Source organism: Mobula birostris, chromosome 3 (genome assembly GCF_030028105.1).
Source record: "Mobula birostris isolate sMobBir1 chromosome 3, sMobBir1.hap1, whole genome shotgun sequence".
Taxonomy (NCBI): Eukaryota; Metazoa; Chordata; class Chondrichthyes; order Myliobatiformes; family Myliobatidae; genus Mobula; species Mobula birostris.
Window position 1 is genome coordinate 151,815,821 of NC_092372.1, and position 14,751 is coordinate 151,830,571.

Consider the following 14,751-nt stretch of genomic DNA (forward strand, 5'->3'; position numbering starts at 1 on the left):
GATGTAACTAGTAGAGTGGATAGGGGAGAACCAGTGGATGTGGTATATTTGGATTTTCAAAAGGCTTTTGACAAGGTCCCACACAGGAGATTAGTGTGCAAACTTAAAGCACGCAGTATTGGGGGTAAGGTATTGATGTGGATAGAGAATTGGTTAGCAGACAGGAAGCAAAGAGTGGGAATAAATGGGACCTTTTCAGAATGGCAGGCAGTGACTAGTGGGGTACCACAAGGCTCAGTGCTGGGACCCCAGTTGTTTACAATATATATTAATGACTTGGATGAGGGAATTAAATGCAGCATCTCCAAGTTTGCGGATGACACGAAGCTGGGCGGCAGTGTTAGCTGTGAGGAGGATGCTAAGAGGATGCAGGGTGACTTGGATAGGTTGGGTGAGTGGGCAAATTCATGGCAGATGCAATTTAATGTGGATAAATGTAAAGTTATCCACTTTGGTGGCAAAAATAGGAAAACAGATTATTATCTGAATGGTGGCCGATTAGGAAAAGGGGAGGTGCAACGAGACCTGGGTGTCATTATACACCAGTCATTGAAAGTGGGCATGCAGGTACAGCAGGCGGTGAAAAAGGCGAATGGTAAGCTGGCATTTATAGCGAGAGGATTCGAGTACAGGAGCAGGGAGGTACTACTGCAGTTGTACAATGCCTTGGTGAGACCACACCTGGAGTATTGTGTGCAGTTTTGGTCCCCTAATCTGAGGAAAGACATCCTTGCCATAGAGGGAGTACAAAGAAGGTTCACCAGATTGATTCCTGGGATGGCAGGACTTTCATATGAAGAAAGACTGGATGAACTAGGCTTGTACTCGTTGGAATTTAGAAGATTGAGGGGGGATCTGATTGAAACATATAAAATCCTAAAGGGATTGGACAGGCTAGATGCAGGAAGGTTGTTCCCGATGTTGGGGAAGTCCAGAACGAGGGGTCACAGTTTGAGGATAAGGGGGAAGCCTTTTAGGACTGAGATTAGGAAAAACTTCTTCACACAGAGAGTGGTGAATCTGTGGAATTCTCTGCCACAGGAAACAGTTGAGGCCGGTTCATTGGCTATATTTAAGAGGGAGTTAGATATGGCCCTTGTGGCTACGGGGATCAGGGGGTATGGAGGGTAGGCTGGTGCAGGGTTCTGAGTTGGATGATCAGCCATGATCATAATAAATGGCGGTGCAGGCTCGAAGGGCTGAATGGCCTACTCCTGCACCTATTTTCTATGTTTCTATCCCTTTCTTCAAATTAATACATACTTGTTTTTCAATTTTCCTCGTTGATATGGGTGATACTATTTTCCTTTGTACTGATGCTGTGTTCCTTACTGTGTCTTTCTATCATATCCTGTTTTTAATAGGACGAAGGTCTAGAGTTTGTGAAAGCAATGAATGAAAGTACTCTTATTTAGGGGCTGATAATGTCTTTAGGATTTTTCTGAATATATAACTTATTGTAAAAATCCCAGTGTTGCTGCCTGCGATATATATGGCCTTCTCGTGATAATGAAACTGAAATCACGAGAACAAACTTAAATTTCAGATATTTACAAAGCAGTTCTGCTTTAAATGCCAGAAAAATCTTGGTTGAAGGAACACCAACTGTCTTTCTAACTCTGTACTGCGCATAATTACTGCACACCAAAATACCTAGCCAAAAAGAAATTCTAAAAGCAGGGAATTTAAATTTTCTTAGATAAGAATTTCTGAAGTGTACATTACGATACAAATATTTACTTTTCAGAATGGCTGCTTTGCTCTTTGGTGTGTCTTCCAGTTTTTTAGTTTATTTGTTTGAAATCTATTACAAGAAGCAATTTTTAATATCTTTGTGAAGTTCTTACCAAGATACACTGTGGTTTCTGAGAGTCCTAATGAACTAACATCAATGAGTCCAATCACAAAGAAAAGAAAATCTGCAGATGCTGTAAGTTCAAGCAACACATACAAAATGCTGGAGGAACTCAGCAGGCCAGGCAGCGTCTATGGAAAAGAGTAAACGGTCGATGATTTGGGCCAAGACCCTTCATCAGGTTCTGAAAGGTGGTATAACGGACTGAATGATTCTTACAATGTTTTCAAACATTCTTATGATTTGGGGACGTCCTTAATGGATGGGTTGAGGCAATATAAATAATACAGTTTGTTCAGCATATCCTAAAAATGAGGATTTTACAGATGAGACTGTCCCTCTATCAATTGCTTTTGATTCCAAATGTTTTTGATTCCTTTGTATGCATTATTGTGTAACTACATTTTCCTGTCCTTCAGCCATTCAGAAGACTGCACAGTTGATGTTAGTTCTAATGAGAAGATGGTGTTGTTGAACTGCCCTGCTGAAACTTGAAACCTTGTACATTCAACTCTTCTAACAAAGCTCTTTTCATGAAGACACAGTATTTACATCTGTGAGAATATATCCCTTTTGGATGGAGTAACCAGAAACCTTTAACTTGAATTGGAACTTTTTTAATATATTCATTAGTTTCTGCAATAAACCAGCTATTTGCTATAATTTGTAGCTGAAACTTGTGGTTTTTAAAATAGTCTTTGATTTTCTACGTCATCAGATCAGTCCTAGGAAATGAATTGAGCCAAGAACATTGTATCCTGTAATGTCTATTTTAACTTTTGTCTCCCTTTGACTCAAAATTAACAAGAACAAAATATTTTTTAAATGAGTATGTGGATTTCTGATTATTTTACAGAAATAAAATAGCTCTTTATTTGTCTTGAGGTATTGTTGATCTTAGTAGTAAGTTATATTTTCTTAGTTATTTGACATCGTTGAAGGCAACCTCATAGGGTATACCAAGAAACTCTGCAGCACTGAAGGAAATTATTGATCTACAGGTTTCCCCCGCCATCCGAAGGTAGAGCGTTTCTATGAAACGCTTCGTAAGCCGGGATGTCGTAAAGTGAAGAAGCAATTACCATTTATTTATATGGGAAAAATTTGTGACCGTTCGCAGACCCAAAAAATAACCTACCAAATCATGCCAAATAACACACAAAACTTAAAATAACAATAACATATAGTAAAAACAGGAATGATATGATGAACACACAGCCTATATAAAGTAGAAATACTTTTCTACAATCATTGCTGCACTGTCCACTGTAGCAAAAGTCTCGCACAAGCTTTCTCGGCAGCAACACTCTCTCCAGTAACCTTTAAGCTATGAAGCTGCCAAATCATATCAAATAACACACAAAAATACACAGCCTATATAAAGTAGAAATAATTTATGTACAATGTAATATCACTTACCGGAATCGGGAAGACAGCACCAAGCACCCTGATGATGGTGTGTAAGGCTGAGTTGTCAGAGGTTGGGGTGGTGGGACACTGGGCTGTCATCTCATTGTTGTCTGTTTCCATCAGGGCAGGCAGGTCATCTTCTATGCCTGCCTCGATGTCGAAGGTCGAGGTTCGTCGTCTGCTGTGGCTGATGTGGAAGGCTTGAAAAACAAGAGTATGCTTGACTGCTGAGCCTCGCACATTTTCCTATCATACAGTTCTTTGTAAGGACTCAAACTATCCTGCAAATATGCCCTAAACCTACGTACTCTTTCAAAATTAAAGTCGTACTTTTTTGAAATCATTGCAGCGAAAATCTCCCGCAGTTGCTTCACGTTCAGTTCCTGGACGACTTCACTTCTGGTCTGTTCGCTACTGCATTCGGTTTCGATTATTATCCTTTCCTCTTCCAATTGTATCGGCTCTTCATCTATCAGTTTTTGGTCATGGGATGCCAAAACCTCTTCAACATCGTCTTCGTCAACTTCCATAAGCCAAACTCACTTTGTCCTTACTTCGTTCACCACGATCGAAACGCTTAATTATGTCTAGTTTTACGCTAAGTGTAACACCCTTATGAGCTCTTTTAGGCTTTTCCGATACTGTACCTTAGAACTCATCTTGCAGACGAATGCTCAAAATAAATCAAGATAAAGCACAGATGCTCACAGGCAAGTGTTTAAGCAATGCCGGCTAGAATGCAGTTCCGGGGAAGGAGCTTGGCTGCTCAGGGCGCGCGCTGCCTTTTTTCGTAACAGTGAAAACACCTTCAGTTAGCGAAAACAGGTACTAATGTAGGTCTTTCGTAACAGCGAGGTTTCGAAATGCAGGGGACACCTGTATTTGTGCTTTTGTAACAATCCAGCGAATGTTAGTTCACCAGACTTGGTTGAATTTAATTTCTCAACTTGTGTGCCAGGATACAATTTTTTTTCTCTGGGATGCTGGACTCCTATCATGACAGCTTTGTTTCTTCACCACACTATCTTTACATTTGTGTAAGTAAATGATTTGATTATGAGCCTGCAAGTTGTGGAAGAAATTTGAAATGAAGTAGCCACATCTCATTCTATTTTTGATATGGCTTTTCATGTGTTCTCTAAATGTGACTTTATCTCTTCATTTTAAACATAGCTTATTGAAATCAGTGACAACACAGAAAACAACAAATGCCATTTCATTAGCTCTTCACTCAACTCTGGACTCGTATATCAGTATGCTCTTTATTGACTACAGCTCAGCATTTAATACTATCATCCCCACAAACCTAATCGGTAAGCTACAAGACCTTGGCGTCACTACATCCTTATACAATTGGATCCATTATTTCCTCCCTTGCGGGCCCCAGTCTGTTCAGATTGGCAATAACATCTCCTCTACATCAACATCTGCAAAAGTGCACCATAAGGCTGTGTGTTTAGCCGACTGCTCTTCTCACTTTGCCCTTACGACTGTGAGGCTAAGCACAGCTCCAATGATGTTTTTAAGTCTGCTGATACCGCCACTGTCATTGCCCAAATCAAAGGTGGTGATGAATCAGCATATCGGAGGGAGACTGAAAATTTGGCTGAAGGATGCTGACATCAGGATGAGGAAACTGGAGATCCTTGAGCCAGTTCTCATTGGGGAACCAGAGGTGGAGAGGGTCAGCAATTTTAAATTCCTTGGTGTTATCATTTCAGAGGATCTGTCCTGGGCCCAGAACGGTAATGAAGAAAGCACAGCAGCACCTCTACGTCCTTAGGTGTTTGCAAAGATTTGACATGACATCTAAAACTTTGACAAATTTCTATAGATGTGTGGTGGAGAGTATATTGACTGGCTGCATCACAGCCTGTTACGGAAACATCAACGCCCTTGATAGGAAAATCCTACAAAATATGGTGGATACGGCCCAGTCCAACATGGGTAAGGCCCCCCCCGCCCCCACCATTGAGCATGTACACAGAGCGCTGTTGCAGGAAAGCAGCATCCATCATCAAGGACCTCCACCATCCAGGCCATGCTCTCTTCTCACTGCTGCTGTCAGGCAGAAGTGCAGGAACCTCAGGGGCCACACTACTAGGTTCAGGAACAGTTATTACCCCTCAACCATCAGGCTCTTGAGCCAATTGGTTAACTTCACTCACCCCATCACTGAACTGTTCCCACAACCATTGGACTTACTTTCAAGGACTCTTCATCTCATGTTCTCCATGTTTATTGCTTATTTATTATTATTATTTCTCTTGTTTTTCTTTTGTATTTACAGTTTGTCTTTTGCATACTGTTTGTTTGTCCATCCTGTTGGGTGCAGTCTGTCATTGATTCTGTTATGTTTCTAGGAGTTATTGAGTATACCCACAAAAAAATTGAATCTGAGTTGTATATAATAGGAGCAGAATTAGACCATCCAACCCATCAAGTCTGCTGTGCCATTCCACCATGGCTGAAATCATAAAAAGAGAACCTGCACAAGAATCTAACAACTCTGGTTGAGGCAACTGTGCTGCAAGGAAATGAAGTGTGAAATAGTGGAACTTTAAGATCATAGTTTTGCTCAACTAAAAACAATTAGAGATCCAGGGGAAAAGTGTGGAAGCTATTCCATAATGTGGATGGATGTGTATGATAAACAGTCACCTTTCCTTCATTTGTACTTTGAAAATAAATTTACTTTGAACTTTTGATCATTGTCAAATGACATTTTAAAATACTCAGTTTTTCAGTCCAACAGCAGTTCTGCTGTTTATTCACTGTACACCGGTAGTTTTCTTCTTCAGGTACTAGTATTATTTGTTTCATCTGTTCCTTTCTATCAGGCTTGCTGATTGAACACCTTACAACTGAGAAGTATGAATGTATGGTTTGCTGTGAGGTGATCCGTGTAATGGTACCCATCTGGAGCTGTCAAAGCTGTTACCATGTATTCCACTTGAACTGCATTAAAAAATGGGCAAGATCACCAGCTTCGCAGGCTGAAGGTTAGTTTGTTGTACTTTAATTTTCACATGCAGTATTTGAAATTCTGCTTTGGCTTGTTTCAAAATATTTGTGTATACAAATTATAATCAATTAATTTTGAGATTTTATAGCACAGATTATGGATGTGCTGAAAGGTGCACAGGAAATCTGATGTTGGGTTCTGCCAATGGCAAAATAGAAAAGTGCATTTTTATCTGCAATACATGAAGCATCTATGCCTTCTGTAAATGTCTTATTTCCATTGTAAGTTGATGATAAAATGCTGTTGATATTTGCTCAGTTTGTCTGTTCACATTGGTTGTTTGTCAGTCATTATGTTTTTTTATATAAATTGTGTATTTACTTTTCTGTAAATGCCTGCAAGAAAATGAATCTCATGATACTATATGGTAATATTTAGATACTTAGATTTTTAAAAAAAATCACTTTGACTTTAACTTCAAATTCAGATCTGCCTTTAACAATTCTGGGGTCTCTTAAATTTAATCATGTACTTTTGAGCAACAGACAATGTTCTAGCGGAACTGAGCTGGTCATGTACTTTTGAAAACTGTTTACTGTTATGGGAAGCTCAACAGCAAATTTGATCACTCTTAATTCCTTAACCAACAGTATGATAATGGGCCAATTGTCCTAACTGTGGCCAGCAGTTCCAAAGGGTAACGTCCAAGGATATACGGTATAATCGGAAAGATAGGTTAGTTGGCAGAGGGGATGGTGTGGCTCTGTGTATAAGAAATAATATTAAATCATTGGAAAGAGATGACATAGGATTGGAAGGTGTAGAATCTCTATGGGTTGAGTTAAGAAATGGCAAGGGTAAAAGGACCCTAATGGCAGTTGTATACAGGCCTCCAAACAGCAGCCGGGATGTGGATTACAAATTACAGCAGGAGGTAGAAAAGGCGTGTCAGAAAGGCAATGTCATGATAATCGTTGGGGATTTTAACATGAAAGTGGATTGGGAAAACCAGGTCAGTACTGGACCTCGACAGAGAATTTGTAGGATGTCTAAGGGATGGCTTTTTAGAACAGCTTGTTGTTGAGCCCACTAGGGGATTGGCTGTGCTGGATTGGGTGTTGTGCAATGATCCAGAAGTGATAAGAGAGCTTAAGGTTAAGGAACCCTTGGGGAACAGTGATCACAATACTGGAAAGGGACACTTGCAGGAAAGACAGCAGAGCAGCAATGGCTGAAATCTCTGCGAAAAATGAGGGAAGTACAAGACAGATATTTTGCGAATAAGAAATTTTCAAAGGGAAGAAGGACACTACCATGGCTGACAAGTGAAGTCAGAGCCAAAGTAATAGCAAAAGAGAGGGCATACAAGGAAGCCAGAGCTAGTGGGAAGATAGAGGATTAGGGAGCTTTTAAAAACTTGTAGAAGGAAACTAAGAAGGTCATTCGGAAGGAAAAGGTGAATTATGAGAGGAAGCAGATGAAGAATATCAAAGGAGATACTAAAATCTTTCTTAAGTATGTAAAGGGTAAAAGAGTTGAGGGTAGATATAGGACCAATACAAAATGACACTGGAGATATTGTAATGAGAGATGCAAAGATGGTAGAGGAACTAAATGCGTATTTTGCATGAGTCTTCACAGTGGAAGACGTCTGCAGTATACCGAACATTCAAGAGTGTCAGGAAAGTGAAGTTTGTGCAGTGAAAATTATGACTGAGAAGGTGCTAAGGAAGTTTAATGGTCTGAGGATGGATAAATCTCCTGGACCTGATGGAATGCACCCTCAGGTTCTGAAGGAAGCAGCTGGAGAGATTGCGGAGGCATTAACAAGAATCGATAGATTCTGGCACTGTACCGGATGACTGGAAGATTGCAAGTGTTCCTCCGCTACTTAAGAAGGATGGGAGGCAGCAGAAAGGAAACTATAGACATGTTAGCCGGACATCAGTGGTTGGGAAGTTGTTGGAATCGATTGTTAGGGATGAGATTACGGAGTACCTGGAGCACATGGCAAGATAGGCCAAAGCCAGCATGGTTTCCTGAAAGGAAAATCCTGCCTGGCAAACCTACTGCAATTCTTTGAGGAAATTACAAGCAGGGTAGACAAAGGAGATACAGTAGACGCGATGTACTTAGATTTTCAGAAGGCCTTTGACAAGGTGCCACACATGAGTGACCATTTGTCACATGGTGTGAGCAGAATTATCTGCAGCTTAATGTGAAAAAGACTAAGGAGCTGGTGGTAGACCTAAGGAGAGCTAAGGCACCGGTGACCCCTGTTTTCATCCAGGGGGTCAGTGTGGACATGGTGGAGGATTACAAATACCTGGGGATACGTATTGACAATAAACTGGACTGGTCAAATAACACTGAGGCTGTCTACAAGAAGGGTCAGAGCCGTCTCTATTTCCTGAGGAGACTGAGGTCCTTTAACATCTGCCGGACGTTGCTGAGGATGTTCTACGAGTTTATGGTGGCCAGTGCTATCACGTTTGCTGTTGTGTGCTGGGGCAGCAGGCTGAGGGTAGCAGACACCAATAGAATCAACAAACTTATTCGTAAGGCCAGTGATGTTTTGGGGATGGAACTGGACTCTCTCACGGTGGTGTCCGAAAAGAGGATGCTGTCTAAGTTACATGCCATCTTGGTCAATGTCTCCTATCCACTACATAATGTACTGGGTGGGCACAGGAGTACATTCAGCCAGAGACTCATTCCTCTAAGATGCAGCACAGAGCGTCATAGGAAGTCATTCCTGCCTGTGGCCATCAAACTTTACAACTCCTCCCTTGGAGGGTCAGACACCCTGTGCCGATAGGCTGGCCCTGGACTTACTTCATAATTTACATATTACTATTTAAGTATTTATGGTTCTATTACTATTTCTATTACTATTTATTATTTATGATGCAACTGTAATGAAAACCGATTTCCCCCTGGGATCAATAAAGTATGACTATGAGACTGCTTAGCAAGATAAGAGCCCATGAAATTACAAGGAAGCTACAAGCAGGGGTGGAGCATTGGCTGGTCAGCAGAAAACAGAGTGGGAATAAAGCAATCCTATTCTGGCTGGCTGCCGGTTACCAGTGGAGTTCCACAGGGGTTGGTGTTGGGACCACTACTTTTTACGATGTATGTCAATGATTTGGACTACAGTATTAATGGATTTGTGGCTAAATTTGGCTATGAAACAAAGATAGGTGGAGGAGCGGGTAGTATTGAGGAAACAGAGAGCCCGCAGAGAGACTTAGATAGTTTAGGGAAATGGGCAAAGAAGTGGCAAATGAAATACAATGTTGGAAAGTGTATGGTCATGCACTTTGGTGGAAGAAATAAACAGGCAGAGTATTAGTTAGATGGGGGGAGAATTCAAAATACAGAGATGCAAAGGGACTTGGGAGTCCTTGTGCAGGATACCCTAAAGGTTAACCTCCAAGTTGAGTCAGTTGTGAAGAAGGCGAATGCAATGTTGGCATTCATTTCTAGAGGTACAGAATATAAGAGCAGGGATGTGATGTTGAGGCTCTATAAGGCACTCGTGTGACCACACTTGGAGTATTGTGTGCAGTTTTGGGCTCCTTATTTTAGAAAGGATATACTGACGTTTGGGGAGGGTTCAGAGAAGACTCACGAGAATGATTCCAGGAATAAAAGGGTTCCCATATGAGGAACGTCTGGCAGCTCTTGGTCTGTATTCCCTGGAGTTCAGGAGAATGAGGGGAGGATCTCATAGAAACATTCTGAATGTTAACAGGCCTGAACAGATTTGATATGGCAAAGTTATTTCCCATGGTAGGGGATTCTAGGACAAGAGGGCAGGACTTCAGGATTGAATGACGTCCTCTTAGAACTGAGTTACGGAGAAATTAGTTTAGAACATAGAATAGTACAGCACAGTACAGGCCCTTTGGCCCACAGTGTTGTGCCGACCATTAAACCCCACCTCCCATACAACCCCCCACTTTAAATTCGTCCATATACCTGTCGAACAGTCTCTTAAATTTCACTAGTGTATCTGCCTCCACTGACTCAGGCAGTGCATTCCACGCGTCAACCACTGTCTGAGTTTAAAAAAAAACTTCCTCTAATATCCCCTTTGACCTTCCCACCCCTTACCTTAAAGCCATGTCCTCTTGTACTGAGCAGTGGTGCCCTGGGGAAGAGGCGCTGGCTGTCCACTCTATCTATTCCTCTTACTATCTTGTATACCTCTATTATGTCTCCTCTCATCCTCCTTCTCTCCAAAGAGTAAAGCCCGAGCTCCCTTAATCTCTGATCATAATACATACTCTCTAAACCAGGCAGCATCCTGGTAAATCTCCTCTATTCCCTTTCCAATGCTTACATATCCTTCCTATAGTGAGGCGACCAGAACTGGACACAGTCCTCTTAAGTGTGGCTTAACCAGAGTTTTATAGAGCTGCATCATTACCCCACGACTCAAACTTTATCCCTCGACTTATGAAAGCTAACACCCCATAAGCTTTCTTATCTACCCTATCTACCTGAGGCAACTTTCAGGGATCTGTGGACATGTACCCCCAGATCCCTCTGCTCCTCCACACTACCAAGTATCCTGCCATTTCTCCGGGTTGAACTCCCATCTACCACTTCTCAGCCCACTTCTGCATCCTATCAATGTCTCCCTGCAACCTTCAACAATCCTCTACACTATCCACAACACCAACCTTTGTGTCGTCTGCAAACTTGCCTACCCACTCTTCTACCCCCACATCCAGGTCGTTAATAAAAATCATGAAAAGTAAAGATCCCAGAACTGATCCTTGTGGGACACAACTAGTCACATCCCTCCAATTGGAATGTACTCCCTCCACCACGACCCTCTGCTTTCTGCAGGCGAGCCAATTCTGAATCCACCTGGCTAAACTTCCCTGGATTCCATGCCTTCTGACTTTCTGAATCAGCCTACCGTGTGGAACCTTGTCAAATGCCTTACTAAAATCCATATAGAACACATACACTGCACTACCCTCATCTATATGCCTGGTCACCTCCTCAAAGAACTCTTATTAGGCTTGTTAGACACGATCTGCCCTTCACAAAGCCATGCTGACTGTCCCTGATCAGACCATGATTCTCTAAATGCCCATAGATCCTATCTCTAAGAATCTTTTCCAACAGCTTTCCCACCACAGACGTAAGGCTCACTTTGGTCAGAAGGTGGTAAATCTGTGGAATTTGTTGCCAAAAATGATTGTGGAGGTCAAGTCATTGGGTATATTTAAGGCAGAGATAGATAGGTTCTTGATTAGCCAGGGCATCAAAGGGTATTGGGTGAAAGCAGGGGAGTGGGGATGACTGGAGGAATTGGATCAGCCTATGATTGAATGGTGGAGTGGGCTCGATAGGCCGAATAGCCTGCTTCTGTTCCTTTATCTTATGGTAAATACTTGAGTACTCCCCCACAATCCAATATGTGATGGAATTAGAAACAGGAGCCAGAACAAGTCCTTCTCCAGGTTACAAATGGTTGACTTATTGACAGACTTTACATATGAGCAAATGTTTGGGAGACCAGCAGAATGAATTTGGTGGCTGTGCAGGTTTCAGTTAGCTTTGCTGTGTGGATACTTAGTTCACAGCAATATCAGTGTATTTTGCAAAGAAATCTGAATGGTTGAGTTAAATCTCCAGGTTTAACTGTATATTGCCCTTGGTTAACGTTTGTTTTTAAATAAATTGCCAGGAAGTTTGTCTCTGACTCATTGCCAATTGGATTAGATCTGAATAGGTTTCTTTACCTAACGATATAACAAGGCAAATTTTTAACTTTTTATTTAAAAATGAATTAAATATTGCTTTTAAGTACTTACAAATTTTAGCCTAACAATCACAATGGGTAGAAATGGCTTTCATATTTCTCAATAATACAGTTATAATAATAATAACTTAATCTGCAAACGTTTGTATAATAAAAATTTTGCTTGTCAGCGTCTTGTCAGGGGTTTACAGAACAGGCTCTTAACAATATACTACCTGTAGTCAGCTCTTCGCTGAGGTCTAATACATCCTTAGTGTGACAATCAGTTCATTCAGCTCTGCTTTAGGTGCACATATGTGAGAGCCAAATTCCCTGGATGCAGACTAAATCCAATTAATTTTGACTTGGTGATAACTTATGCTAGAGTGTCTTGGTCTTCTCGTGACCAGAACACTAGAAGGAGAAAGTCCTAGGATATCCTATGCATCCAACTGAGAGAATGGATTGAACTTTGGTTTAGCAACTGGACAGAAGGCTACATTCCAATTGTGCAGTATTCTCCAGAGGCTGTCCAGGTACAGCAGAGCATGGCAGCATAATGACTAATTTAACTGAATTACCCTGTTCTTGCAGACTTTGACTACAGTGTCTTTGTTATTTATCTTTCACCTGATGTACACTCTAGCTATGCTGTGAATGGTGGTGAATAAACTGCAAAGTTAGGCTGGATAATGTGTCCTGGATAGTGGTGAGCTTCTTGATGTGACTGGTCTCCTGAATTTTCTGGTCAATGGTAATCTCAGAAAAACATCACAAACATAGTAGTGAAAAGTTCATCTAATTTTATTTTGGAAATGGTTCATTTATACCTGACAATCAGATAGATTCAGTATTCTTCACTATTTTTAAAGTTCTTCTGCCCTTCATAAATTATGGGGGAAAAATGACATTTGGCGTATTTAGCTCCATACTACAATTCAGTGTTTGAAAAATTGAAATGCCATTGTGGATCAATAGCCATTTCATTTCCTTGTTTTTTTTTGGAATGAAATAAACTTGGGCCCCAAAGCCCTAACTTTACAGGAAAAATAGTGGTCAGTGGAGAGGTATGTAAGGTGTATTCTCGAAGCTTCCAAACTAAATACCATCAAGACCAATTCCAAGAACACAATTTCACAAAACACTCTATTTTCTGTTAGATTATGTGCATTTTTGTCTCAGCTGTCAGTTGGACACTTCCATTACCTTGCCACTTAATGCTCAAAATGATAACTCTGGGAAAGCAAACTCATCTAACCTAGCTCTTCACCTAGATAATGTATATTGTTCATGTCTTCACACAAATAATTCTGTATTAAAAATTAATAGAATGTATTTTTGTGATTAATGATGTGCTTGGTAATTCTTTTTTTTTAACTTGCTAGATGCAAGTGATGGTTGGCGATGTCCTGCCTGTCAGAATGTTTCAGTACGGGTCCCTAACACTTATACATGTTTTTGTGGTAAGTATAAAACTGTATGAAAATACCCGAGTGATTTGCTTATGAAAAATCTTGTACAAAGTCTGTAGTAAATGGTGTACAGATTGCTTATTGAATGGTAATTTCTGAAACGCAAAATAGAGGACCATTTATGCACAGTTTCTAAGATGTAATGGTACATTTATTCCATCTGTGACACCAGAAATGATGGTTTAATTATCATCTGTTAGAGGACTATTTAAAGTCACAGAGTAATGCCACATAGAAACAGGCCCTTCAACCCAACTGATCCATGCTGACCAAGATGCCCATCCAAGCTTGTCCCATTTAACTGCATTTGGTCAGCATCCTTCTTAACCTTTCCTGTCTATATACATGTCTTTTAAAAGTTGTTATTGTACCTCCTTCAACCACTTCCTCTTACAGCTCGTTCCATAAGTGTACCACTCTCTGGCTAAAAAAAGTTGCCCTTTAAGTTCCTATTAAATCTTTTTTCTTTCACCTTAAACCTATGCCCTCTAATGCTTGATTCCTCAGCTTTGAGGGAGGGAAGCTGGAGTGCATTCACTCTATCTGTACTTTTATTTGCTTCCTTAGATGGCAGTAAGTTACACACTTGTGGACTTTAGAACAGGTAAAAGTGAACAACTATAAAAACTTCCATACTCATAAGATATTCTTATTTCGACCACGGTGGAGACTATCCATGATGTAGTCTGGTTGGAAGATGCAACATTTTACCATTGTAGCAACATCATGGTACATGGCCTGGATGGAAACCTGGCAGCAATCAGTGTTCCCACTTGCTAGCCTTATCCTTTTAGCTAGATGTGATTGGTTTTTTTTGGAAAGAGTTGCAGAAGAATCCATAGGGATTTGTTGTTGGATATCTTGTGGATTATGAACACAGTTGCCTCTTTAGAGATGAATATTTCACTTAGCTGCAGATGCTCCACTTCTGACTTACAATGTAGGGAAGATCATTGATGGAAGCACCTACAGATTAATCAACCCTGGGTCACTATCCTGTAGAGTTCCTGCAGTAACGTCCTGGGGCTAAGTTGATTCATACCTAACAACCACATCTTTGTAGTATATATGACTCCAGATATCTCTCAGTATCTTTTGTGAGTGGTGCACTGTTTCATCAGCTGAGTGAAGTTGGTTGTTCGTTATAAGTAGGAAATTTTCTTGGTATGACCAGGTGTCACAAGACTTGATGGCTCCAGAGGCAGTTGAAAAAAAATTCCAGTGACCCAGTCTTAATTATTTAGTACAATACCATCATCCCACCATACCTTGGATAACGGTGGAG

At 40.8% G+C, this 14,751-nt stretch overlaps 1 protein-coding gene across 1 annotated transcript in view; it reads left to right on the forward strand.

Annotated features, from left to right (window-relative positions):
• Positions 1-14,751, forward strand: part of nfx1 (nuclear transcription factor, X-box binding 1) — a 97,798-nt gene that overhangs the window by 7,757 nt on the left and 75,290 nt on the right. Inside the window, exons 3-4 of the mRNA XM_072253459.1 lie at positions 6,106-6,267; positions 13,380-13,457. Coding sequence (XP_072109560.1) covers positions 6,106-6,267; positions 13,380-13,457 — 240 coding nt within the window. The remainder of the gene's footprint in view (positions 1-6,105; positions 6,268-13,379; positions 13,458-14,751) is intronic.